The following is a 20,095-nucleotide window of genomic DNA, read 5'->3' as shown; positions in this document are numbered from 1 at the left end:
CAACACCCCTCTCCTTTCATTCATCTTTCTCGCCCTCTTCCAGAAATTCCTTCCCCTTCTCTTTCCCTTCTCATCCTCCACACAGCCTGTCCTCACCATTCCCCTTCCCATCGCTTCTCCGCTCCATCTCCTCTCTGGTGAATGACTTCTCCCATCGCAGCAGTCTTCTTCTGAAAGTCCTCTCGCCCTTTCAAAACACATCAAACAAAGTGGCTGTGCTGCCAGCACACAGCCCGATGTTCCATCTTCCGACAAGATCGAGGGCAATGACCAGCTGCGCGAGACCATCCTGACAAGAGATAACTCCGCGGAGGAGGCGAACATCGTGCCGGAGATGCTTGGCCAGTCGCTCCTGCGGAAACCGCTCCACAGCTACCCCATGCACAATCTGCTGCTGTTGTTGCTGCTGCCGCTGTTGCTGCTGTGCTGTCATCACTTGGCAAAGGGGAGCTGCCCGTGTTCTTCAGACACCACCCGATGGATGTGACTGCAGCGTTGCAGTGGTGTCGGTGTGGCGTCGGTGTGGCGTCGGTGTGGCAGAGGAGAAGAGAAGAGATGATGTGTATCTTCACTCGATTTGCTGAGTGCTCAATGCTGAACGAGGAAGGCAGATGCTGCACAGCGGGTGGCTGACCTCATCGGAAAAGAGAAGACAGAAATGAACATCACTTCTTTCCCCTTTGCTTCTTCCTCTTCTTTTTCTTCTCTTCCTTCTCTTTCTTCTCTTCTCTCTCATTCATCTCGCTCTCTGCTCCAAGCAACACAAACTGCCATTTCCATCTCTGGCTCCACCAATGCCCTGCATTGCCCACCTCTTTCATCTCCATTCCTCAAAAATGTCTCATTGCCCACAGGCTGCAGACAGAAGCAAAAGAAGAAGAAGATCACGATGACGATGAAGATGGTTGAACAGCTGACAAAAAGGAAAGCGATGATTCGAATGCAATCGGTCTCTTGCCTTATCCCTCCCACATCCTCGCCATCTCATTCATTTCCTCCTCTCTTCCCAAAAAGCGGCTGTGAACGGCTGCTGACACCAAATGAAACATGCTCCACATTCAACCCCAAATCAACTGCCTGTGAACCAGCCCTGCAAACACTCCCAGAACTGACACCCTCATTCAGATGAACATGTCGCTCAGTCAGCTCGCCAAAGGAGAAGGAGAAGGAGAAGGATGTGGTGGTGTTGGTGAAGGTGCTGGGTAAAGAAGAAATGGAAGATGAAGATGATGATGGAAAATATGATATAGAAGTGGATGAAGAAGACAAGACTGAATATGGCGAAGAAGGAGAAGAAAATGATGAACAAAAAATAGAGGGAAAATTAATTTCATATTTCCAGGTGGTGAAGACGGAAACAAAGAAGAAGACGACGAAGAAGAAGATGATGAGGAGGAAGGTGATGAAGGTGATGAAGGTGATGAAGTGGGCGAAGAGGGAGAAGATGGGGAAGATGGGGAAGATGAGGAAGAGGGAAAGATAATGGAGAATTGTGAAATGAACTCGATCCTTTCAAAAAAGAAGTTGAAAATGAATTGTGTGATGTCGACGGGTAAAAATCTATTTTTCGGTGAGTTGATTTGAGTCAGAGCGAATAATCGCAATCACAACATTTGTGGCAGGCTGGCTGAAATTAATTGACAAAGACTGAAATAGGAACGTCAGCGACTGTCTCTGAGTGGCCGCCCCGCCTTTGCCTTCGGAAACAGAAAACGACACTGCCCTGTCTGCGCTAAAAATACATGCAAAATGAATATCTGACAACAACATTGGCAAAAATAAATTCGAAAAAGAAGTCGCAGAACTATAAGAAGAAGATGATGATGAAAAAAATGAAGGAGTTGAAGGAGATGAAGGCAGAGTAGAAAAGAAAGAAGCAGGAAGAATAAATTGAATTTGACGTAATGGAACGTTAGAATAAGTAAGTGAAAGAAAGTGAAGTGATTCTTGGAATTGTAATTCTGTAATAAGCAGTTTCCATTAATTTGTAAAGTTGTTTGTTTTTTTAAAATAGATGAATGTGAAATGTTAAGAATTTGAAGTGAATGGAAAACGTGCAATCCTGATCAGAATGCATCTAATTTCTTTTGTTCATTGTGGCTACGCATCGTTTTCTATCAATTCTCTCAATGATTCTTTCACCTCTACCAAGGTGGGTCTTTCCTTCGGCTCATCTGCCCACATCTTCTCCATCAGCTCAACCAGATCTTCTCCTTCAATTCCTTCTGTCAGCGGTCGCACTCCATCTCTCATCATCTTCTGAGCTTCCTCCGCCTCACATTCACTCAATGGCACTTCCCCAGTTGTCATCTCATGCAGAATCAGTCCAAGTGTGAAAACGACTGCCTTTTCCATATCCTCTTCTTCATCTCCCGCTTCAGGCGCCTTCCATCGCTTCATTTCTTCCTTCTGCTTTTCATCTTTCAATTCCTCTGTCAAAACAAATATTTCATTTTCAATTCCTTCCTCAACAAAGATCGAATATGGGCTCAATTGTTTCCCCATCATTTCCACCCTTTCATCTCCAACTGAAATCAAATGCTCAAACAGCTCTGCCACCGCCAAAACCACTTCCTTCCCATCAATAACATCCATCGCTCTTGTTCCCAGGGTGAAATTACCTTGTACTGAATGAATCACTGAGTGCAATGTTTTGATGTTATTTTTCTCCTTCTCTCGAAATGGCTTCTTTGCTGATATCACATTGAATGAATGCGGTTGCAACACCCCAGAAACAGAAGCATTCCCGGAAAATGACAATGGAAATTCCAAATCTGGCAAATCATTTTCATTCAGAAATTCTTCACTGCTCACCGAAGGAGGCTCTGGAAGATCTTCTTCATCGTTGTCAATGAGTAGCGGAATTTGGCTTGTCATCCCTTCCAGTAATGTCGATGGCATTTCACTCATCTCAAAACTTCCTCCATTGTTTCCCCTTCTTCGCCTCTCTATCTTCCCCATTATCTCCTCGTTTTCCAATCTCTCTTTCTCAACTTTCTTTTCTGATTCTCTCAGTTTCTTTCGCAGAAACACAACCACCACAACAAACAAACCAACAAAAAGCACCAGAACAACAATGCACCCAATAAACGCAAACAAACTCCATTCAATATTATCCTCTCCTTTTGAGATTATTTCATCCCCCTTTGATTCAATCTCACTTTTGTTCTTCAGAACGAATGAATTTGTTGATGACGGAGATTCTTCATTCCCAAACAAAATACACACACTCACCTCAACATCATTTCCACAATTGCTGATGAGATCTTTTGCAACACTTCCTTCTGCTTCATTTTCTGACAAGAATCCATTTGAATCAAAATCATAATGTTCAATCTCTTTCTCTTCTCCCTTCTTCTTCACAACTGAGAATGACAAATTGCATGGAACAAGAAGCATTCCTTTGAATGTCAGCTTCATTCTGTTTGCTTCTTCTTTTGCTTCCACACTCTCCAGAACAGGAATGAAGAATGATGAATCTCTCTCAGAAACAATCCCTTCAAAACTGCACCCTTCATTCAACATCCAAAGTGAGGAGCTATCTTTTACTCCATCTCCTCCTTTCAAACTCATCACATTCAATGTTCCTGAATCTGAGCAGATGATATTTCTTCTCAATGATGGATATCCTTCAATTGATGGATTATTACTCAAAAATTCTCCTTTCTCAATATTCACATTTCCTCCCCTCATTGTTATTCCTCCATCTGATGTATTCGATATTGTTGAAACTTTCATCATCACAGAACTTTTCACAATATCCATAAGAGATCCTGACCATCTGCACATCTCTTCCCCTTCATTCAAATTCTTCTCGTTTCTTTCCTTTGAATTTCCATTAAAAATGCAACTGTCCATTTTCACATCCAAACAATCCTCCAATTTCATCAATTTCCCTTTTGTTGTCTTTGAACCGACTCCACCAATTGTGCAATTTGAAAATTGAATTGTCTTTTTCATTGACAAGCAAGATATCAATAATTCTTCATTTCCCTCAACTGTGATATTTTCTGAATGAAACTTTTCCATGTTTAATTGTCCACATTCATTAATATCTATCAGAGAAGTTTTAGCTGTTGAATTGCTGATCTCAAACAAATAAATCACTGATGGAAGTGGTGATGAAAGAGACAATGCAGATTTATGAAGAATGAGATTTGATATTGTGCATCCATCGAGTTGTAATTCTCCTTTTGCCATGTTGAAAATGTGAAATGGAATGTTTGCTAATTCTATACTTCCTTCTCCAGCCGATTGTTTTGAGTCAAATGAGCAATTTATTATCTCAAGAATTCCTCTTTCGGGTGACATCAATGATTCATGTGAAGAGATGAAATACGAATCAAACACAAAGCTGACTCTCACCAACGAGACTGTTTCTCTTGTTGTTATCAATGTCTCTCTTGTTTTTTCAATGTTTGATTTCACTTCAACTTTACAATTTTCTCTGCTCTTCGAACTCAGACTCATCTCCTCCAGATTAATTTCTCTTCCAATCACACTCTCAGCGTCAACATACAATAGACTCACATATTCAGATGTCAAATGCACCAGCCCATGCTCAATTGAATCACATGGAAGTGTGTTTGTTCCACATTGTCTGTCATTCGATCCAACCTCACTGCTCACAACAATTGTGTCACTCTGATGGATAGTCACAAATCCAATCAGATTTGCATCTTCTTTGTGTTCACAACTATCAATTCCATAGATTGCATTAATTCGTGAGTAATGATTCTCTCGAAGATCAAACTGAAATTGACTTTCATTGATCTGAGAAGAGATGTTGAAACATTCAATGAAAATGTCATTCCCCACTCTTGCTGTGTTTGAACTGAATTTCATTCCAACAAATGTGAAATTCAATTCCCCTCGTTCTTTTGTTGCCAGATACACCCCTCCTCCTTTCCCATTGGTGCAGCTGCATTGACTGACTTCGGACTTAATCATCTTCATTGATCCAGATGCACCCAATGTGAAGAATATCGCCCCTCCTTTTTCACTTGATTCAGCTTTGTCTTCTGTGATGTTGCTCGAATTCACAACCAAACAAATCTTATTCTCACTCTTTGACTCCAAAATGCTTGCTCCATTGTCACTTCTCTTCACTCCTGAAAATGACGAATTATCAATGTTGAGACTCATTTCCTCGACTCCTTCATTTATCTTTGTTGTTAATTCAGTTCCTTTGATCAGAAGAAGACATTCTCTGCTTTCATTCAACGATTCCACTCGAACATTCACAAAATGGCAAGTAATTCCAGAATCATGAATGACAAAAATACTGTTTCCAACATTGCATGATTCCATCGACAGATCATTCACTTCCACATTGCCTCCAATCACATCCACAAACACACAATCAAATCCATTGTTCACTCTTGCTTCTGAATGGAATGAACATTCACTTATCACCAATTCTCCATTTTTGTTGGAAATAATTGTTTTGGCTGAGTTGTCAAATCCAGATGTTAGTTGAAGTTGGATGTTGAAAAATTCAAGACGAACATCGTTTTCCATGAAATATTCCAATTGATTTCCAATTGCCTTTTCAAAATTCAATATCGCTTTCACATTCTCTTCTCCCATCTTCACACTCTTTTGATCTGATAATTGGACACATTGAATGAATCTCGAATGATTGTTGATCCTTTAATCTGAATTGTTTTCTTTCCAATCTCCTTTTTCATGTTTTCCATCCCTTTCCACATTGTGAAGCATGGCTCTTCTTCACTTCCACAACGTGCCACATCAAATCCTTCTGATGAGATAAATATCTCAGTTGAGCTGTATGGAATCAGAAACATGAACAAATCATTGTTTGAATGAAAGTTGTCACTCCCAACAAACAAATTGCTGTCATTTATCATGGGCAAGTAATTGAAGTGGAATGAATCATTTGTCACGGTCTTGTTCAGATCAGATGCAAAAATGAACGCATTCTTTCCAATGGCTGCATTGTTATTCTTAAAAGTTACGTCAGCATCAAAAACAAATGGCTTCTCATTCAAACAATTTTGGCAATCCAAATACAGAAATCCTCCTTTTCCATTGCCTGATGAAAGTGAACACGATGATGCATTTGTTGATTTTATTTCCAGTTTTTCATTCCCTTGCAATATCACTTTTGCAACGCCTCCTTCTTCACCACTTCCAGTGTTCCTAATGTTTGAAAAGTTGCTGTTTTCGAACAAAACAGAAGAAGCCATTACCAGTGGTGAAATGGAAAATGAAAAATCTGTCAGACTACATCCTTTCAATATGCAACTTCCACTTATTGTGGATATCAATGAGTATTGAATGGTCGTTGATGATTGGATGCTAAATAAACAGCTTTCGAGTTTAAGAACCCCACTAGAAGAGATCAAGGAATTCATACTTGGTACAAATTGACTTGGAATCTGCAGCTTCAAAGAAAACAAGCTTAATGATACAGTTGATGAAATAACAGATGAGGATGATGCAGAATCCCCATTGATTGTCCCTTCAAAATGAATTGTCCTGTGTTTATCATCATCTCCTTCATTCACACACCCATCAATCGCAAGTGCATCTGTGAAAGAATAAATATCTTCAATTGTCCCTTCATCCCTCACTTTCACTTTCCTTTCTCCTTCCGTTCCACTTCTGTCAATGTGGCTTATTCCACTCCACATTGATTCACATGGATATCCATCGCTCCCACATCCCAATGTGTCATATCCATCCTTCGACACACACACCTCCATTCCCTTCATTTCAACAAGAAACAGCCCAAGATCAACACTCTCTGCAAAATAGTCTCTGTCAATCCCTTTCATATCAACTGCCATCCATTCTCCTTCTCCATTTTCATATTTGTATTCAAATCCAAACCTCTCCTTCGTCACTGTTTCATTCAGTTTCTTGCACGAAATGAACAAATCCCTTCCCTCAGTTGCAACATTGCCTTCGAATGTCAATGTTGAAAGTGAAAAGTTATTCACACAATCATCACTCAAATCCAGATATATTCCTCCTCCTCTTCCTCCATTTCCATTCGCAGAGCATTTCAATATGGATGATGGTCCAATTTCAAGCAAATCATTCAGCTTCATCTCACTCTTCAAACACCCTCCACTCACACTTTCTGTCTCGATATTCTCAAATCTGCTTTCTCCATCAACCATCAAACTCGATCCTCCATTCGACGTTATCAGCGATCCTGCTCCCACAACACACCCCAATGCTGTCATGTTCCTCAATGTCACTTCAGATCCACCATTTCCCACTATCACTCCTTCTCCGCTGGTCTCAATCCCATCCAATGAACAGTTCTCAAATATCACATTCCCTCCTCCAAATCTTGCAATTCCACATCCTTCAAATGTTATCCCATTCATTTCTGTTCTCTCTATTCGAATGACTCCTCCATTCCCAATCACTATCCACTTCCCACACTCATTCACATTTGAATTCCCACCTCCTTTTGAAAACAAACAATCCAAAATGAAGCATTCACCAATCCTCACTTCCACAATCGATTCATCACCACTTGCACTTGCAGAGGAGGAGCATGGAAGCGAAATCTGAAGAAGTGACAAAGTCAAATGTGTTTGCCCATCTCCTTCTATCAATTCAAATTTCCCTCCCTCTTCAACAACCAGTTTTTTTGTAACTTCATTCCCTTTGATTGTCAGTCCTTTCCCACCTCTGTTGATAGTCTTGCTCACTGAAGCAGCACCAACAAGCATAATCCTCTCTATCTCATCGTTCAACCGATCAAACCCAATATCAACAGACGAGCAAGGATTTTCTTTCGCTCCACAACTTGATAATCCGTTTCCAGTATTGCTCACAAACAAATCCGTTCCCAACCTTGGAAACAGATAATTGATCAGTGAGTCTTCTTTTCTTGCTTCAGATGACTCAAGCACCCACATCTTATTTTCTGCTGTGACTCTTGTGGCTGTCCCTTCCCACAACGCTGGAAGAAGCATCGTCCATGGTGATCCGCACACCAAATACACATCTTCTCCTTTTTCTGCCACATTGTTCGTGAAAGTGTCATTCTTCATAGAATATTCTGCATTCGTTGTTTCAAATGTCAGATGCAACCCTCCTCCTTTTCCGGTTCTCTCTGAAACTGTGCATCCATTCATCTTGTTATCATCAAACAACAGTTTTCCTCCATCTCCCACAATCAGAACAACCCCTCCCCCAATTGCGCTCATTGACTCGCATCCGCATTCCTCAAACACGCATTTGTTAATATCCACACACTTCCCGCTCCCCACTCTCCCATTCAACACCCCTCCATTCCCATTCACTCTCTGAATTGATTTGAATGTGCAGTTCCAGATTTTCGCATTAATCCCTTCTCCAATCTCAATCTCATTTCCATCATCAAAATGAGATTCATTCATCGTCGTGTTCTTAATCTCAATATCTCCTCCAGTTCTCAGCTCAAATAAGCTTCTTCCCTCATATTCTCTTGTCACATTCCTCACAATCACCTCATCAATCAATCCTCCAACCCCTGCTCCATCAAAAGTCACCATCCCTAATTTGGTCATTCGGATATTTTCAAATTCACAATTTGCCAACTCCACTTTCCCTCCTTTCCCGCAAATCAATCCCACTCCAATACTTTCTGATTCTGCTCCAAATGAACATCCTTCAAATCTCAATGTGCTTGAACTGCACAGAAATACATACTCCTTTCTTGATTCGGCAAATGTTGATATCGATAATGCCAATGATGAAAATGATATTGTTTGTTCGCTCTTTATCAAAAATTCATTTCCTTCCTCTCCTCCTTCGCTTATTCCAATCTTTGCCTTTTCAATATCTCCATCAATGTTCATTTCTTGAGTGTTGAGTGTCATTTCATCGAAAATAAAACTTCCATCGACAAGTTTCAGTGTTGCTGGCGACGTGTCAAAAACACTTGTTCCTGCATATGTCAATGTGGAGCATGCAAAGTCAGCATATCCGCATTTATGATAGTCCATCCCTCCATTTCCCCCATTCACATACCCAACACTCGGCTTCTCTCGAAAGAACACCACAACGGGGATCAATTTCAACTCATTTCCATCTTCTGCTCCCATAAGATCTTTTATGTTGAATCCATCTCCTTCAGTCTCAAATGAGAAGTCGAATGAAACATTATTCACCAATTGATACAAATATGTTCCTTCAACAAACATATTGTTTCCTCCATGTGCCGCTGTGTTTGCTCCCTCACCTCTTCCAAATGTCAATCCACTCATCACAAAGTCGCTTCCTCCTTCTTCGCATCTCAGCAACACTCCTCCTCCATATCCCCCAATTGATCCCTCACCTCCAGCCGAACATTTCTCAAATGATGTTACCACTCCACTCTTCCCCAAACGCATTTCTCCTGTTCCCCTCAATATCACACTCATCCCTCCTCCACATCCCTTCAATGTTCCACATCCTTCAATCACAACATCATTCACCTCAACAGCACATCCATTTCCAACTTCTCCACTCACAACACTCCCATTTCCCTCCAAACTGCTCATCTTCATAATCGTGCAATTCCTCATCCCCAGCTTCTTTCCATTATCATCCCATATCAGTCCTTTTCCTCCCATCACACATTCTTGTGCTGTCACATTCACAATCGTCAATGAACTCGATGATGATGAATAATCAATCAATCCCTTCATATTTGTTGTTTCCACACTCTCAAGCAACGAATCCTCAATCGAAGCACCCCCATTTCCATTAATAACAATGAATGCCTTCATTCCAAATTTCACTTTTCTCTCACTCCCTCCACAACTCATCCGGATAATCTCCACATTCCCTCCACTTGCACTCGCAAACTCATAATTCACTGCATCCACTCCATTACCCATCTTTATCCCACAATCAGCAAACCTCAATGTCCCTCCTGAAGAATGAACAAATGATGTATGTTCCCAAATCGATTCTCCCAATTCAAATAATATCCCTGTCAATGTTGATGAAACACTGTTCATCACCAATGCTTCTTGTGTTTTTGTTCCTGTTCCTCCAACTTTCAATCCAACATCTTTGTTGCTCGAATCAATCTCATATGATTGTTCATCCAACTTCACTTCTTCAACAAATGAAAATGTGCTTGTCAGTCTGATCACTCTCTTTGAACTCGGAAACTGAACTTCTCCAACATTCCCAATTCCTATGCATGGGAAATCTTCATATCCACACAGCCTGAATTCACTTCCTAATTCTCTCCCACTCACATATGCTGGAGATGAAAATGTTCGAAGAAACACAACAAGTGGAACAATCAGCTCTGCCTTGTCTCTTTCTCTTCCACAAAGTTCATTCAAGTCTGCAACATTAATTCCAATTTCTGGATTGAATCCTATTGATGTGCTGTTGATGGCAGCCGATAAATCCGACGCTTCTACAAACAAATTCTTCCCTTTCCATGCATTGCACCCACTAAATGTCATGCTTTCCAATGAAAATGTTCCCATTTGATTGACAAATTCAGCAAACATCCCTCCCCCAATTCCTCTCCCTCCATTCTCAATATCCTCTGATGGAACTTCACATCCTGATAATTTCACTCCTTTCACCCTCAATGTTCCTCCGCTTCCAACTGATATCATCATCCCTCCCCCTTTCATTCCACTTCCACCTGTGCATCTTGATGAAAAATTGCTTTCTTCAATTTTCACATTCCCATTATCCCCCATCCCAACATTCAAACATCCCCCTCCTCCATTTCCACCTGCAACTTCCACCTCCACTCCACTCACTCTGCTGTTCTTCAATTCCAATTGAACTCCACTTGTCATCGTTATTGGAGATTTCCCATTCGTCTTCAATGAACTTTCCATCACAAATCCATCAACAATCAGATTCCCTCCTGCCATGCCAATGATGCTGTATCCGATCTTTCCATTGGTCAATGCCCCACTCTCAAATGAGACTGAACAGTTCGTCATACTGAGTGTTGATGTTGAATGGATGAATGCACTTCTCCTTGATTTCAACTGACCTTTCACAACAAATGAAAGTCGGCTCATTGTCACTGAACTCGAACATCCAACAAGCCAATCTTGTGTGGCTGATCCTCCATCACTCACATTCACCCCCATCCTCTCTCCATCGGATAACGCTATTCTGCCTGAAATTATCACACCAAATGATGATGGTCCTGTTATTTCCTTGGCAATTGAAGAAGATGAGACAATTTCAATTTCATTCACAGTGCTGCTCATTCTTGAGTTCGCACAATAATCAACTGTCAAACACCTGAATCCATCAAATCCACAATGACTGTGGTCCTTCCCATTTCCTCCACTCCCATCAACAAGCACTTTTGACCCCATTGTGCACAAATACACAAACAGTGGAATCACACCATTTTCTTCCCCATTTTCGCATCCACTCAATTTCAACACATCTGATGGAATGGTGCTTGCGTCAAAAATGCAAATGATTGTGCATTCACTTTTGAATCCAAAAACACTCCACTCCCACAACGAACAAACACATCCTTTCCATATGTTGCAACATTCCCATTCACTTTCGAAAACTTCACATCCTGCCCAATTGTCAATCCACATCCTCCACTCTCCATCAATACAAACATCCCTCCTCCTCTCCCTCCATTCCCTCCATTATTCTCTGCCTTATTCCCATCAATCACACTCGTTCCACTCACAACCACTTTTCCGCTTCCCTTCAATCCAACATAGATTCCTCCTCCTTTTCCACCACCACAACTGCACCCATTCACATTGCATCCTTCAACTGTCAACGTTCCACTCGACCCAACTGTTCCTTTCATCCATCCTCCATCTCCCTCATTCCTTTTGATTCCGCTGATATTGCATCCTGAACATATCACACTCGTCATTCCTTCAGAAAATTCAATCGCTGAATGAGCTCCAAACACAAGTGCTCCACCAATCACAAATCGTTCCATTTTCAGACTCCCACCCTGCGCATTCACAATGCTGTATCCAAAGGCCACACTCGATGTGCTCTCTGATATATGAGCAACTGAGCAGTCTGTGAGTGTGAGTGATGAGCTTGTCAAAACAATGAGCGATGTTGCACTTGACAACAGAAATGGAATTTGGAATGCAATGTTCTTTATTGAGCTTGCACTCTGAACATTTATCAAACACGAAGATGTCATTCCACTCGGCACCCTCACATTCACATTTGTCTTGTTAATCCCACAATACACCTCCCATTCATATGACCCGGCCATCGACACAACCTCTCCCAGCTCAAACCCTGAATCCAACACAATGTTCTTCTTTGACGAACTGAATCTGTTCTGTGAAGCAAACGCGATCGTTTTGCATGGAAAATACCCAAACCCACAAAACCACGAGTCATATCCTCCATACCCATTCACCTTATTCCCCACATGTGCTGCTCCTGAAAATGTGTCAAAAACACATTCAATGGGAATATTCCCATCCCTCCCTCATTCCGGTCATATCCCATCAGCTCATCATAAACAGAAACATTTCGTGAGAAATCCAGCTTTGAACTTGTTATTGTCCCACTCACCAACCTGCTCCCATTCACAAACACATCTTTCCCTCCCAATGTTGCACTGCAACCAACAAAACTCACCGATGAAATCTCAAAACCAAATGAGCTATCTGCCAGCCATAGCATCACCCCTCCTCCATATCCACTGCACTTCGTTTTGTTGAATTTTGTTGTTCCTCCGCTGTGCGATGCTGATGATCCAATTCTAACTTGACTTGAAGAAGACGCCAACTCAACCTTTATCCCTCCTCCATTCCCATTCACACACTCACATCCTTCTATTGTTGTATTCCACACCACAAATGTCTCCCCACCCTTCACGCTTTTTGCCATCACCACTCCATCCCCTGTTGTCCGATTCACATTCCGAATTGTAACATTACCCAGCAAACTCTCTCCTGATGATGATCCGGCTGATGATGGTTCAGCGAAAAGAGGCTGACTCATTTTTATATTTTTGATCTCAATATCAATCATCTTCAGCTGATTCAGCGCAACATCTAACACAGATGCTGATATAACACTTCCTCCAGTTGTACCTGAGATCACCACATCCTCCAGTGAAAGAGTCCCGCTCCCCAGTGACACCACAAACACACTCGGCGATGGGCTTCTTGTCGCGTTGTGGTCGATCCCCACATGCCCCACCTCCAGTTGACCAGATGATATGCTAAACAACGTTGTCGAAGAGGTCGAAAGCGCACTCGTCCCAATCACACTCACTGTCTTCCCTTTCCCCAAAACAGAAATCTTCTTTTCCCCAACACTGATCGTTGTCCCTTCGCTCACATGCCTCCCACCCAGCAACGTGATTGTCGAGCTCAGCTGAGCCATGCTCGACCCCACCGCATGCCCCACTGTCTTGCACGGTGTTGCCTCACTCATCCCACACAGATTGCTCGAATCATCTCCACCCACCCCAACATACCGATCCTTCATCCCTTCCTTCAACCATTCCTTCTTTTCTGTATGCTGATAACCATTATAATAATAGCACACTCTCTTCTCATCAGTATTTGTTGTGTACGATTCATAGAACGGGTTATTTGATGAAAAGAGATTGTAATAATCTTGAAAATACACATCATGGCCATATGGAGTGGAGGCATTGCAACTGCAATCGTGGAAGAAGAAGAAATAGCAATAAAGGTTGTTGCTTGGAGCTGTTGACTGTCTTGGATCTAAACACAATCCTCCGCCATATGACACTGCTGAGCACGAAATGAACTGGAGGCTCCTCATTTTGAAAGCAGCCGGAACATATGAGCAATACATCCCTCCGCCATATTGACTTGTTAGAGAACACGAAGTGAATGAGCACTCAAACACACAAGCACTCTCCCCTTTCCCACTTTCCGTTCCAATACATGAAGATCCAGAAACATTAAAATTTTCGAGATAAAGACCTCCTCCGACGCTATTCGCTTTGCATTTCTGGAACTCGCAGCCACTGATCCTGACACACGAAGTTATATAATAAGCATATATCCCTCCTCCATAACGATTTTGAGCAGTGCAAGCATTGAACGAGTTGTTCTCGATCTTGATAGAACTGATCTCACGGCACATAATACCACCACCGCCATAATGCGCGTAGCAGTCGTTAAACAAACAAAATTTCACTGAAAGTGTACCAGATCCCAGATTATACATATTAATCGCCCCTCCACTCGAAACTCCATCTGTATAAGAATTACTTGTCCCGGTTGTATTTGAGCCATTCCACTCGCACCAAGTGAATGAATTTGCCCCATTGTCTGTCTGATTCTGTCTCGCTGGTTTCGATGGATTCCCTTCACTCCCGCTGACTACAACATTCTGAGAGCGATAGCATCCGACAAACGAGGTGTTCGAGGCAGCCAAGGATGATGAGGGGCTGTTCAGTGAAGGGACAATGCCCCCGTCACAAACATCCAACACCGATGAAAATGTGCACCCACTCATCAGAAACGAGGTTTGGCTCAGCCCTTCACCCAGATGTGTTGTTTTCGATGGATTTGTGGAGATGTTGAAGAAGGTCAGCTGGGTGAGAGATACAAGGGGTGTCAAGGGTGGTGCCAGAAACGGGGCTGATGAAACACAAAAAGATGAGAAATCAGACTCACTCACCAATACACTCCCACCTCCTTCGCTTTCTTCTTCACTTCCTTCTCCTCTTCCTTCTCCACCTCTTCTTCCTCCGCCTCCTCGTTGTCTTCCTCTCTCTCCTCCTTTACCTCTACCTCCTCCTCTTCCCCATCCTCCTATTCCTCCTCCACCTTCTCTCTCGCTCATCTTCTGCCCCATCCTCCCCTCTCCTCCAAACAGTCTCCCACACACATTTCCTCCCCTTCCAACCCCTCTCAGCGTGATGTTCCAAAACACCCCTCTGCACCCGCCCAGCTCAAACACCCCCGCCTCCTTGCCTCTCCCCATCTCCACACCACATCCCCTCACCACAACCACACTCCCCCTCATTCCACACACCAAACAACAATTTTCATAATTCTCCAATGAAATTTGATTTAACTCAATTGATGAATTAATTAATCTCATATTTCCTTTAAGTTGACTTTCTTTGCAAATACTCCCCATATGTGTAGACGCACTTAAAGGAATTGAAGAGTCACGTATTTGATATTTGTTGGCTTTTCCTTTTTCGCAATTTTTGTAATTATGATTATAATCGAGCAGCTCTTCACTATCAGAGGCATAAACTCAACAAAGCAAAAAATCAGTTATAAAATATATATTTATATATATACAAGCCGTTTCATACTCGTTTTCGAAATACATCCTTCAATAAGACAATTTTCATCGCATTGTTCACAGAAGGCGTCATGCGATGGATCGGTTATCACCTTCTGGCATTTCCCATCGCCTTTAATAATGGTAATTGCTGTAAAAACAATCAAAGGAATCACGCACATATTATCCGTTATACGAGCAAAAATAAAAAACAAATAAAAATAAAATGAACTTATGGTTCAAGATGGAATAAAAATGATATTTTTCCGATGCAATATTTGCAACAATAATTAATTTAAAGTTTTTCCAATGAATGCGAAACAACATTAACACAACTATAATCATTTCTAAATAAATTACAATTTTTTTTTTGTTTTTGCATTTATAATTTTCACATGTTTTTGAATGAGTTCCAATTGCTTGTTTAATATTTTTAAATAGAAATGAATACATATGTTTAATGTCATAAAATTTCTATTTTAAAACAACTTCACTAACTGTTCATTTGAAAAATCGTGCAATAATTAATCCGTGCATTTTTTTTAATCAGAACTTTTTTGCATTGAGTGAACGTCATTAAATAATTATTAAACATAGAAAAAGAATATTGTGCCATATTTACAAACTAATTGATTTTTAATAAATTACACTCTTTCGATAGTTTTTGTTTTTCATGATTTTTGGTATTTTTATTTATGATTGATAAATTGTTTTTCTGATAAAAAACAATATTTCAATTTTTGTTGATTTTAAAGTTAAGCTCTGTTAAGCATCCATAGAGACGTTTTAATATTCCAAAAGACGTGCTATTCTTTTTGAAAAGTTGCCAATGTTAAATTTTCAAATTCTTTGAAATATTCATGTTTTGATTATAATTTTGTTGACACACTCCAAATTTCACTGATATGGTATCTATTGCTTGCCAATGCTATTGCATACTCTCTTGTGATAATTCGTGAGCAGAAACAATAATTTGATCATGAAATGAATATTTTTTTATTATGAAAATTGAATATTTGTGACTTTTTTAAAATAAAAACTCAAATTTTTTGTTTCTTTCTGTTTTTTCAGGAGTTTTTTGCATTTCATTTTTTTGAAAAAAAAATTTTTTTCAAAACTGTAGTTTTCTGTACTTTTATTTCATATAAGGGTAATTATATTTGAAATCATAACTATTTTCGGTGTGTTAAATATTCCTGGACTTTTTGTTAATTGACCAAAAAGTTTTCTTCCAAGTGTTGAATTGAATTCAATTGCTTGAAAAATCAATGTTTGAAATGAATTCACGACAAATTTTTCTGTTAAGTTTATGATATCCTTTCAGTGAACATTTTGAAACATTCAAAACAAATTTCAAACCAAAATTTTTGGAAATAAAAAATGATTTCAAAAATTATTACCAATAACGATTTGAAAATTTTGTCATACTGTGAATAAGATAAAAACAAATTACTGTTCCTATTTATTTGTCATATTTAATAAAACATATAGCGAAATGAGAAAATTTGAAATAATTAAATATTTATTTGATTAACGAAAGCGGTAATATTCCTCAAAGTTTTATCAAGATGAATACATCATGCAACTGGTTTTCTTTTCATGTTCATTTTCAAAAACATCAAATAAATGTTATGCCATTAATTTCATGGGACGGAATTTTTGTAATTATGAAACAAACAATAGTTTGTTCCAAACTTTATCTGCAATTATTTCATTACAAAATTTTCATGACATTGCAAATAAATTCAGTAAATTTGAGTATTGGATGATAATATGGACTTTCAAGCTTTTAATGTTCAAGGTGTTGAAAAATTGTTTTACTCATAACTTTATTTCGCTTTTTCAGATTTCAGAATAAATAAGATTTTCATATCTGCAAACAGGCATCAGTGAAATCATAACATGAAGTTTTGTGTCATTCCGCGTATATCAAAAAATGGACCCATTTTTATTGTGTTTTTTGTACTCAGAAAATCAATGAAATGTGCATAATTTTTCAATGAAAATGCCTGAAGTTATATATTTTGGGGAAGAGAAGATGATGGGGGAACCTAAAAATCATAAAGCTAATCATTCATCCTGCATAATAATCGAGCCACATGCTATTTAAAAGGTAAATAATAACAATTTTTAGGGTTTGGAGAAAAATTAGTGTGAATCAATAAATAAATCATGAAAAAAAGAAACCCAAAATATTAACTAAATAAATAATTTTGTAGCATCACGGTTATCCGCAACTTCAAAATCTTCTTTAAATGTAACACCATTGACAAGCATGATATTACTTCCTGTTTCAAGGTATTTCACGGTAATAATTTGATTTTTCCTTTTCATATCAATATTATAAAATGGAACAAAATATTAAAAACTTTTTAAATGAATTGGAATATGAAATTTTTTGTACCATTTTTAAAAAATAATTTTCATATTTGATGTGTCATTTATATGCAACACATGAATGAATGTGAATTGGATTTTTATTGTAATTTATCACAAAACAACGAAAAAGTTTTGGTTCCCCTATTTTCTGCATTTTCCATATTTTGCCCCATATTCATTCTGTTGAATTATTTATCAAAAACTACAAAATGTGAAAAACAAAAACAAAAACAAAAAAAATTTAATTTTATAAAAAAACATTTGATATTCAAAAAGATCATCATGGATGTTTCATAACCTTATAGCAAAAAACTGATAGAAAAAGAAAGTTTGGTGAAAACATGTATGACAAATGATCAAATAAAAGTTCAAAATTATTAAAATTATAACACCAAAAGTAATACAAATTCGAAATATAATAATTAACATACGAAAATTAATGATTCTATTTCATAATGAATTAATTCGATTTCAAAAAAGAATATTTGAATTTCGAAATTTGTTAATTGCAGAAATTATTAATTTATCTCGAGAATAGATTTCAAATAATTTCAAGTTTTTTTTAAACCAATCAAATATTATAACTCAAAGAAAAGTGTTTTTTGAATTGCAACAAATGACAAAAAAATATTTTGATGATTTATTCACAATAGAAAACATCACTCTGATGATCAAAATAGAAAGTGAAAAAATTCACACTTATGAACCCCCTCATGGAAATAGTGAATTTTCAATCATATTTATTGAATAACTGGATTCAAGAATTTTTATCCAATAATTTTTCTGATTTTTTGGAGTGAAGGAGAAAAACATCGTTTTTTAATGAAAATGAATTCATTTTCTTTTCTTATTTATTTGAATTTAATAAAAATTTTAGTTAAAAAGGAATTAGTTTTTTTTATGAAATATCGTCATTTTAGAAATATTTATAAACTAAGTGAATAGATGAGATTATAATTTAGAGAATGCAAACACTGAAACACAAGTTATTTATTCCTCATATCAAATTAAAACTTATTTCGAAATTGATTTATTCTTTTTCGAAATCGAATTAAAAAATTACGAAATTGAATTATTAATTTTTGAATTTGAATTGTTAATTTTTTATTTTAGAATTATTTTTGGTGAATCAGAATCAAAAATTGTTATTAAAAATGTTTCAAATAAATACAAACGAGGAAGTCAAATCTGAAACAATGATCTCTTTCTGTTTTTTGCTTTTATTTAATGAGATACACCTATTAATGAAAATTACCAAAAAAATAATCCACCCACTCAATGTTTCTAAAGAAAAATTTTGGTTTTCTACAAAAAATCAAAATTCGAATGTTTGAATGATAAAACTTTATTATAACACACAAATAATTTCCTTCCTGAAATGAGTGATAAGTGATATTAATTGGAAAATTTGAATAAGTGATATAAATATTTTAACACCACATTACAAATGTTGATATGTGTGATGATTTTTGATTTGGCAGGTTTTTTTTGAAATCAAACTTTCATTCGAGTTTTGATCAAAATTTTAATCACAATGGATTTTTCGAAAAAATGAATTTCATCGGAAAATACAAGCAACTGATGACATTGATTTGAAAGAAATAACATTTTTCCGTAAATCCTATTGAGATTAAAACTTTTGTCAAAACTTTAACGAAGGTTTGATATAGAAAAGAATCAGCCATATCCTGGATAATTCGGATGTTTGATAATAATAAATTTATATTTAAGTGAAGGATAACAAGAAAAATGAAATCGATGATCATGCAAATATATTGCTTCAAATAGTATAGTTATTATTCATTTGATGATATTAATTGGTAACAAAATGTTTTTTCATCAACTAATATTAAATAATATTAAATAAAATTATCAAATATTAAAATCGACATGAACAGAATAAAACACTTATTACACAATGACATCGTTTAATGACTGACCTATATTTCGTTTAACAGTTAACCAGAAAAAAGAAAAATTTCGCACTTCATTTTGTAATTATCATTTGGGACAAAATATTTAACTTCAGGCATTTTCATTGAAAAATAATGTCCTTTTGATTAACATTTTGAATTCAAAAGACACAATAAAAATGGGTCGATTTTTTGACATTCGTGAAATGTAACAAAACTTTATATTTTTATTTCAACAATGCATGTTTTCAGTTGTGAACAACAAAATTATTGCAAAATCTGAAAAAGTGAAATAAAGTTATGAGTTATACAATTTTTCAATGCTTTGTGTTAAAAAAGCTTGAAAGTCCGTATTTTCATCCAATTGTTTAAAACCTTTCACAATTTTTTTCATTTTCTTACGAAATTTTGAAAAATCAAATTTACACTTTTGAATCGGAAATTGTTTTGTGTAATTATTATTTTTCTCGCTTGAAAGATATATTCTTGAAAAAAACTGTTTTTTCCTGGAAATTTTGAAATTTTCAAGTAATATTATTCCTGTGAAAAAAAAGGATATTTTAATTTCGTTTGAA

The 20,095-nt window shown here is 37.7% G+C and overlaps 3 protein-coding genes across 3 annotated transcripts; all 3 read right to left on the bottom strand.

Annotated features, from left to right (window-relative positions):
• Nucleotides 1-200: 200 nt before the first annotated feature.
• Nucleotides 201-805, bottom strand: MONOS_8048 (uncharacterized protein; the record flags this gene model as incomplete). The annotated part of the gene is made up of 2 exons (XM_067878426.1): nucleotides 201-634; nucleotides 769-805. The coding sequence occupies 2 exons, from the start codon at nucleotides 803-805 to the stop codon at nucleotides 201-203; spliced, it is 471 nt and encodes a 156-aa protein (XP_067721747.1).
• Nucleotides 806-2,100: 1,295 nt separating this feature from the next.
• MONOS_8049 (putative Protein tyrosine and serine/threonine kinase) lies at nucleotides 2,101-2,901 on the bottom strand (the record flags this gene model as incomplete). The annotated part of the gene is made up of 1 exon (XM_067878427.1): nucleotides 2,101-2,901. The coding sequence occupies one exon, from the start codon at nucleotides 2,899-2,901 to the stop codon at nucleotides 2,101-2,103; it is 801 nt and encodes a 266-aa protein (XP_067721746.1).
• Nucleotides 2,902-3,122: 221 nt separating this feature from the next.
• On the bottom strand, nucleotides 3,123-14,958 carry MONOS_16438 (uncharacterized protein; the record flags this gene model as incomplete). Its single annotated transcript, XM_067869347.1, has 3 exons — nucleotides 3,123-11,406; nucleotides 11,481-12,272; nucleotides 12,359-14,958. 3 exons carry the CDS (start codon nucleotides 14,956-14,958, stop codon nucleotides 5,592-5,594), a joined length of 9,207 nt encoding a protein of 3,068 aa, XP_067721745.1. The 3' UTR covers nucleotides 3,123-5,591.
• Nucleotides 14,959-20,095: the final 5,137 nt, after the last annotated feature.

Source organism: Monocercomonoides exilis, assembly GCF_001643675.1.
Source record: "Monocercomonoides exilis strain PA203 chromosome Unknown scaffold45-810774, whole genome shotgun sequence".
Taxonomy (NCBI): domain Eukaryota; phylum Preaxostyla; order Oxymonadida; family Polymastigidae; genus Monocercomonoides; species Monocercomonoides exilis.
Note: the sequence above shows the minus strand (reverse complement) of the source record. Positions and strands in the feature narration are given on the sequence as shown.